The sequence below is a fragment of the Azolla caroliniana genome, unplaced genomic scaffold (genome assembly GCF_043228905.1).
Source record: "Azolla caroliniana isolate FFs.n. ecotype wild unplaced genomic scaffold, voAzoCaro1.0.p SCAF_12, whole genome shotgun sequence".
Lineage (NCBI taxonomy): Eukaryota > Viridiplantae > Streptophyta > Polypodiopsida > Salviniales > Salviniaceae > Azolla > Azolla caroliniana.
Genome location: NW_028230447.1, coordinates 2,544,546 through 2,553,334, shown reverse-complemented (window position 1 = coordinate 2,553,334; position 8,789 = coordinate 2,544,546). Strand labels below are relative to the sequence as shown.

Sequence of the window (8,789 nt, the reverse complement as noted above, 5' to 3'; positions counted from 1 at the left end):
TGTACATATAGTAGTATCAGTATGTAATAATAATAATAATAATAATAATAAAATAAAATTATTAACAAGTAGCCATTACTAAGTCTGTCTGCTGCTCTTTACTTACTCTTAGGTTTTCCATTGTTCCTCTTCTCTGCCTGTCTCTTCAGCAGAAGAAGAAGAAGAAGAAGAAAATATACAGAGAGTCAGTGGAGAGAGAGAGAGAGAGAGAGAGAGAGAGAGAGAGAGAGAGTGCATGATAGAGAGGGAGAGAGAGAGAGCTCCTCTTAGTCTTTAGTCTCAGCTTTGTGTACACCGGTTGAAACAGCAAAGGCGTGCAACTATATTGGCTCCCATCCATGGATCCTGATGACCCCCCCGCTCCTGCTCCTGCTCCTGCTCCTGCTCCCCCTTCTGCTCCTGCCTCGGACTCTCCTGCAGACAATTCCACGGTTAGTACTCTTCTTGCCTCTTGTTTTAGGAAACGGAAACGGAAACGCAAAAGGAAACGACAAGTCTAACCTAAAAGGAAGAGAAAGGCAAATGGTTAAAAGGAAACTGGGAAGGGGAAAGTGAAACTTGGATATCAAGACCATGCATGTTGAGTAGGAAAATCCCTGGAAGAGTATCCAACCACATGTAGCACTTGCCATATGCAGAAGGAAAAGGGAAATGAGATTAAGAGAAAGGGGCAAAATGAAACGAACAAGTAAAGCTGTTCTGATCGTATAGAGAAATCTATGGAAACATGTTCGGCAAGGAATGTTCTATCCCTTGGGTTACACCAGTAATCTAGAAGTGATAATAATAAAAAAAGACCAAAGAGAAAAAGCAAAACTATTCAGGCTGAATGGAGGAATCCGCCCCTTTCTTTAAATAGGAAGGAAACTGGGGAGGAAAGGGGAAAATAGAACATTAATACTAGAGAAAAAGCAAAACCACTCAGGTTGAATTGAGAAATCCACGGAAGTCATCACAAACCAAGTGTGCCCTTTGCCTTACCTAGGAAGGTAAACGGGATAAAAAGGGAAGCAGGTAGTAAAAGAGATGGAGAGGGTAAAAGTGAAATGGAAAAGGAAAAGCAAGAGGAAAACTGAGATACAGAACCATGTAGGTTAGTTTGAATAATCCATTCAAGAACTATCTCTAACAGATGGCTTATTATCCTTTACAGATTGCTTCTCCATCTACTGGAGGTTTGCTTTCAGAAGAAGATGCTGATTCTCCTCATCTTAGGAAGCCATCTGACAACACCGTGCAACAACAAGAAAGTCGTCCAGGAATTTCGTCATCTAGACTTCTGTGGGTAGGTAATGTTTCGGCTGATGTTTCAGAGGCTCTCCTTATACAGCTCTTTGCCAAGTATGGCACAGTTGATAATGTCTCAGCATACCCCTCTCGAAGCTATGCTTTCATCGAGTTCAAGGATCTTGAGGATGCTCAAGCAGCTAAATCTGGTCTCCAAGGGAAACTTGTCAAAGGCCAGTCTCTACGAATTGAATTTGCCAAGGCGGTGAGCATGATGTTTTCAAACTCCTAACAGGTCTCAACCTTAACATAAGTACACAAATACCTTTTATGGACAGCCATTAAATGAACTATTCCCCAACTTTCACCGACTAACTGTTAACTTTAAAATCCGGTAGTGATCACTTTTATGTATATTTTGTGGACAAGATGTACGAACTTTTTTGCAACTTTCACTGTCTAACTGTTATCTTTAAAATCTGTTATTGATCACTTTTATGTATATTTAGTGGACAAGTTGTTCCTGAAATGTCGTATGTTTAACATAACAAATCTTGGATTGAACATAAGCTCACGAGTGATTATAATCTTCCATTGCATCTGGTGTATTCATTATAGATTCTATGCAAAGCATTACTCTGTAGTAAAGTGTTTAGCTTTGTTAATCTTTTTCTTGTATAGTCATCTATAAAAGTGGCAATCTCTACTCGAGTATATCTTTTGAATTTCCCCATGCTTCTTTGTTTGGATTCAACTTATCTATTGAGGACATTGCATGCATTTTTGTTGTATCATTTCATGGAACGGTTCTTGATGTCATCTGAATGCTCCAGGCTAAACCAAGCAGGCATTTATGGATATGGGGAGTGAGTGAATCTCTTACAAAAGAGAAGCTTGAGGCCGAGTTTAGGAAATTTGGACCCTTGGAAGATTTTAAGCTCTTACGAGATCGCAATTCTGCTCTTGCAGAATTTAAAAACATTCAAGATGCAAGTGCTGCTATAAAGGGGTTAAATAAGAAATCTATACATGGTGATGAGCTTCGAGTTGATTTCCTGAGGTCACAGCCAGTGAAGCGAGTAAGAAATCTCAATATTTTATGTTTTTTTAATGCATTAAAACAAAACAGGACGTCAGGGTTAATGCTCAAAGTGCGACTTTGATATTTTTTTGGAATGGGCTAGAAAAGTAAGGTGTTTTTATCAAAGGAGGCCTTCAGGTTGAATCTTAAAAACGGTGTAATATAAGCTTCTTTTATGTGCTGCGAGGTTCATAGCTATTTGTCTGTCAAATTTTGTTGTATTCTGGAAATGAACATTCGATTTATGTTCTGCAAATGTCGTACGCTGACATATTTAAGGTATTTATGTTTTTGCCTGGATTGAGGTTGAAATGCTCAATTTTTCTGTTTGTCAGGGACATGCAGGACATGAGAACTCTCCTCAGATTACGAATGAGGAGAAAATGAGCAAGGAGGGTGAGCCCAGTGACACATTATGGATTGGATTTCCTCCACCTTCAAAAGTTGACGAGGAAGGGTTAAGAAGGGCATTCCTTTTATTTGGCGAAGTGGAGAGGATCACAACATTTCCAGACCGGAGTTACTGCTTTGTTCAATTTAGAAATGTTGATGAGGCTACACGAGCGAAAGATGGACTTCAGGGTAGACTTCTTAATGATCCGCGGATTTTGATACGTTTCTCTAGCAATGAAGGTGCTCCCAAGCGTATTCCAAAAGGAGACGGTTCGTTTTACCCACAAATCCTTCAAAGAGGACCCCTTGTACACCCAGATGTTGTTGGACCTAGGATGACTCATAGCTCAGTTGAATGGCCCACCAGTTCTATGATGCATGTGACGAGCAGACAATCTGCATTCCAACATGATGTAAATAGACCTGTTTCTCTGGGCTACAGTAGACAAATGGGAGGTGGTGGGTTAATGGGTAGTGTGCCAGATATGCATGGTGTTCCTTTTGGCAACAATGAGTTATTTTCAAACAATAGGTTATCAACTTTAGGAGACTTTGGAGCTTGGCCATCTGTTATTGAAGACCATAGTAATATAAGGGAACATAAGAGAGCAAAAATTGGGTTGTCAAGCTATTCGGTGGGAGGATTGGATGATGATTCTATACGGCCAACATATAGCACAACCCGCTCTATACACCCAGGCAGTCTAGCAGAAACACCCATGACCAACTGGAAGGGAGCAATTGCCAAAGGTGGAAGTATCATCTGCCGTGTTCAAAGTTTCCCTGTTGGAAAAGGAATTGATGAACCCTTGTAAGCCTCTATTATCTTGGTTTTCTTAGATTTTCATTATGATCAGCAATTTGTTTTTCTATAATACTGCATTGTTGGCTAACAATGTGTTTTGACAGACCGGAGATTCTCAACTGTGTTGCGCGAACTTCTCTTGATACATTGGCTCAACATTTTGATCAAGCATCGGACTCTAGAGTTGTCTGTTTCATTCCGGATGGAGATGACGAAAGGCCATCTTACTACAGCTTTGTTTCATATCTGCATGATAAATGTCGGTCCGGAGTTGCTAACTTGGTTGATGGAACTGCAATGTTTCTGGTTCCTCCATCTGATTTTGCCACCAAGGTACTGAAGCTTCATGGAGATTACCTTTTCGGATTAGTCATGAACCCATACAGAATAGACGATACTCCTCAAGTGAATCCACAGAAAAATGAATATGCTTATCAGCAACAATGTAGTCATTCATATTCAAACGTTGCAGATTTGTCTGGTCTTCTGAATAAATTTGCTGCCGGAAGACTCCCTAACCAATCAGAGAATATGCCGGATTTGGTCTCCTTGCTAACTTCAATTTTGACCATGCAAAGGAATATGGCGACTCCTGATGATTTTGTGGGATTGTCAAGTGGTGGTCTTACTTCTGTTTCAGGTTCTGAAGTAACCCCACATGAAGCTGCGTCTAATGTCAATAACTCGATGCAGAATCAATTAAGCTTTTTGCAAAAACTTTTATCAGGTCCATTGAGTGCAATTGAACAGGCAGGTTACCAATATATAATTTAGAATCTCTCCAAAATACCTCTGAGTTTTTGTTTATTTCCCCAAATGGCATTTTTCAAACATGTCTCGAAAATGGCCTTGTTCAACCACGTCTCAAGGCACACTCTTATGTACTAATTGAGTAATTATATGGTGTCTGTCGCCTTTCTCTGAATTGTATGCGCTATTTGAGCAATTATTAGCCAGTTCATCCCATTTTCATCTACTTTGGGGATTGACCAGAGGCATTTTACAGCTTCTCAGTATAGAAATCAATGGTTCTCCCTTGTCAATCTTGATGTCCTAGGTTAAGGTTGTGGACAGTGAAGTATGTGTTAGGGCTTTAATCTTCTGGCTGTTTTTTTCATCACAGTAATGTAGTAAGAACACTGGGGTAAATGAATCTCTTCTCAGCAAACCTATTTATTCTATGTTTCAGGAGCAGAAAGTGGCTAATAATCTTCAGCCAAATTCTGATAACTCAACAATAGCTGCTCAGATGCTGGTGAAACAAATGTTGTTGGGGCAAAGAACACCAGAACCATCAGTTGTTAATACAGCCATAATGCATCAGAATGATTCATCAGATGAGTCGAAGAATCGCTTTCAAGCAACACTTGAGCTTGCAGCCGCTCTTTTGCAAAGAATACAATCTGTTAGTGGTTCTCAAGGAGCATTGTAGCGACAAAGCTAATTGATTCAGGTATTTTTTAAAGTTTGGTTTATACTGGCAACCTTTATTTTTATGCTGAGGCTTGCTGGTTAGGGTTAGGCTTTCTGTGGTTTTTAAAGGGAATATATTTAAAGCTTCTTAGGTTAATGTACCGTTTGAAATTATTAAGACCATTCTACATAGATTCTTAGATCCATATTTATTAGTAAGGAACATGAGTGGACCAAATAATAATTTCTTTAGAAGATTACTGTTGTCGGTAGATAATAAAAAGCAAACTATTAGGAGAATTCGTGTAGTTTTGCAGCTTTCTTAGAAGTTTTATTGTTGGATTGCTTTGTTGTAACATTGACCTAAAAAATGAATTCCCCAGTGTGATATGAAACTTAGTAACCCATTTGTAATTAAGGAATGACCTCAATCATATAGCTAAGTTATATATTATATTTTTATTCGCAGCCTTGCCATCGATCATCCTAAGGAGTATTTTTTAGTGTTTCCAAATTGAAACTTAAAAATCCGGCTATTGAAAGCTTGAATTTTTTGGAGATGTTACTTGGAACTGTAGAAATCATAGGAAGATGCTATACCTGCAACTTATCCAGTATTATATCTGATTGATTTATACAAGGACACGGTTGACATTGCTACTGATTAAAGGCTATGGTAACTTTTGAAACCGAGATTAAACATAACAAACATGCAAACTAGTTGTATTATGAAAAGGAAAGTGAAAGAACATAAATGATGGGCTTATTTGAAATAGGAATGAATCTCACCCAAACCCTACAATTTAAATGAAGTTTTTTGTAGGAAGTCATCAACAATTTCTAATTTGCTTATTAAGAATGCAATTCAGAATATTAAATATTGCACTAATAGTAATAACCTGCAGATGGACCTTACTAAATCCTTCAAAGAATCAGTATGGAAACTAAATCATTGAAAGAATCAATATGAAAATAATCTAGTAGATGGCGTGCATGAGGGAACACTCAGAATTGTTTTCTTGAAGTCATTGGTGGAAATACAAATGGTTTTAAATGGAAAAACCCAAGCTAAGAAAAAAATCCTTCGAACTCAAGTACATTCATAAATTACAAGCACTGCGAAATAGAAATAGAAAATTTTGTCACAGCAGTAGACCAAGCACTATTGGTCATGGAGTGCATACTGAAGTCAACATGGCATGAATTATATGTTATACACTATATGAAACCATTGTTACAATGCTGGAAAACACAATCCATACTGTTGGAAACATGAAAGCATGATAAATTCTGTGCCTTCTTCTCTCGTATTTATATATAATATATCCATTACTGTGGGTGATTCTTATGCGGAGGTGTGCGATTTTTATAAGGTTATCTTTCATTTTGAGCCTTTATATTTTTCTATGTATTTCTTTGGTTGTTTCTCCTGCATAGGGGTAATTTTCTTGATGTGTGAGTTCCATTTTTTAGAGGGTTGTTTTTTATTTGGTTTGGGGAATCCTTCATTACTCGCTGAACTATGCATTATGAGCTTGAAAATGTGGTGAAATTTGTGGTTAGGGTTTCTTGTGATCATTGCATGGACTCTAATTCTTCATGCATTATTTGGAAATTCACTAAGAAATTTATTATTGAGGTGAAGGGTTTTTTGGTCACATTTATGACGCGAAGATGCATCGTCTATTTTGGTCACTCTTGAAATAGGAACAAATGTTTTGGGATTATTGCATAGATAATGTCAAAATTCATTGGCAATAGTACAAACATGGAGTGGGAAGGAATATATTATCAGATTTTATTTGGGATTCGATAGGGACAAAAATAAATAAATAAATAATAGCAGTCAAAACAGGGAATATGCCGATAACTTTTCCTTAGCAAAATTTGATGAACTTAAGTAATGTCAAGATGAATATATTAATTGACCAATAAAATTTTTGAGATTCAATTTGTGCACTATGATTGGATATGGAATGCTGAAGAAATGCAAGTACTGTCAATTCCAGTGTCGCAAAGTCCTACTAAATATGCAATTTAGATCTTTGGATTATATTGGAAGCTATATTGCCTAAGATATGAAAATAAATTCACTCTTAGTAAGGATTAAAACATTTTCATATAAAGCTTGAAAACTTCATCTGTGAATAAGCTAGTGAATTTAGTATAAATTATCTTGGGCTGTTTTCAGTGGCCATCACCTTCTCTACTATTGAAATTCCATTGTATTGATCTAGGATGCTTCTCCTTGAATGGTTATAACATTGCATTGGTTCACACCTCCCAAATGGTGCACAAAGCTCTGTATCAAAACAAATTATACACACAAAATCTAGTTGTAGTGTTTATCTTTCGGGTTTGTTTTTGCCCCTTGTTAGTTCCTGTCTATGTATCCCTATCTGTTATTTAATGCTCTTGCCTTCATTAAGGTTTTGACTGTGTGCTAAAACAGAAAGTGAACCTCACCAGCTAGCCAAATAGTCCAGGCAAATGTTAAAATTAGAAAATGAATTGCAACTATTATTATGGTGTTTTCTCCCTTCTATTGTTGGTAAGGAATATCTCTGGATTGTTGCGTTGGAGGAATTCTCATATCTACCTTTGAAGCTTAAAACTTCTTTTTATTTGAAGGTTACATGAAGAATGTCGGTGGAGGCAGGAGGTGTGTTGCCCATTGTTGGTCAGTTGTTGGTCATCGTGTTGCAATTTTGAACCATTAGCTATTATAGCACACTGTTTTAACAAAAGTTAAGATATAGGGAGCTGAACGAATACAACTTGATATTTGTGTACATACAAAGATATATTTTGGGTTCATCTATGTCTGCTATTGACTTGAATAGTATCCAAACATTTTAATTCCTTTTGGAGTGTGAAAATGTGATCAGCACACGTGAAAATAGGAAGAAATGTGATGCATATAATGCATTCCATAGTTTATCAACAGTTTTTATCTTTACCTATAGTGTTAGAGATGTAAATATTGAATCATGTTTGTGCACTCAATCTACAACAGCAAATTTTCAATTTTGTTAAGATCTATGCCATAAAAGTGACCTCAGTCTGGTGCAATACATAAATTGTAAAACATGAGCTCAAAATATTAGCAATCTAAATTCATTTTTTGAAGAGATGCTTGTCAATCATTCATTGAAATAGACAAAATACAATAATGTTGCTTCTGATATGAGATTGCATGATCATATATGAAAACACCATATTGTAGTCCTATGTTGCTTCTTCGTAGGACATCTATCTCAATATTCTAGCCTTTGGCAATCCAAACCCTTGTTAGATAATTTGAAGCAATGACTAGCAATGGGCACAGTGTGGTTTCGGTTTGGTTCAGTTTCAAGGCAAAGAAACCAAACTGAACTGAAACCGAACCGTTTATTAAAACAAAAACCAAACCAAACCGTTTATGAACTCTCAGTATTGAAGCCAAACCATTTAAGAAATAGTTGAAACCAAACCATTTAAACCAAACCGTTTAGGGAAAAGTTTCAAACCATTTAAGAAATAGTTAAAACCAAATTGTTTAGGGAAAAGTTGAAACCAAACTGAACCATTTAATAAAAAATTTAAACCTAACCACTTAAATTAAACTAATTAAACATCTAAATAAACAAAAATACATTAGATTAAATAAGCATTCTTTTTGGAAAATAAAATAAAATAAAATAAAAAAGCATTTAAGTTAAATTTATTAAATCAATAAAAGAAACTTTAATTGAACCATTAAATTAAATAAACATTTCAGTTAAATTAATTAAATCAATAAGAAACCATTAATTAAACCATTAAATCAATAAACTATTAAGGTAAAACAAAAGTTAACCAAAAACCTATAAACCTATAAACCTTTAAACC

The 8,789-nt window shown here is 36.3% G+C and overlaps 1 protein-coding gene across 4 annotated transcripts; it reads left to right on the top strand.

The window, feature by feature from the left end:
- Positions 1-264: 264 nt before the first annotated feature.
- Positions 265-7,780, top strand: LOC147856817 (flowering time control protein FPA-like). Of its 4 annotated transcripts, XR_015530591.1 has the most exons (9): positions 265-352; positions 386-431; positions 1,154-1,492; positions 2,061-2,306; positions 2,644-3,512; positions 3,611-4,256; positions 4,696-4,959; positions 7,372-7,470; positions 7,551-7,780. XR_015530591.1 is itself a non-coding variant. In XM_087328425.1 (8 exons), exons 1-7 carry the CDS (start codon positions 339-341, stop codon positions 4,936-4,938), a joined length of 2,403 nt encoding a protein of 800 aa, XP_087184551.1. In that variant the 5' UTR covers positions 265-338; the 3' UTR covers positions 4,939-4,959; positions 7,551-7,780. The 4 variants fall into 4 exon arrangements, 3 of the variants coding, with proteins under 3 accessions (XP_087184551.1, XP_087184553.1, XP_087184550.1); XM_087328425.1 differs by lacking the exon at positions 7,372-7,470; XM_087328427.1 differs by lacking the exons at positions 7,372-7,470; positions 7,551-7,780 and adding an exon at positions 5,389-5,802 and having other exon boundaries at positions 3,611-3,839.
- The last annotated feature ends 1,009 nt before the right edge of the window (positions 7,781-8,789 follow it).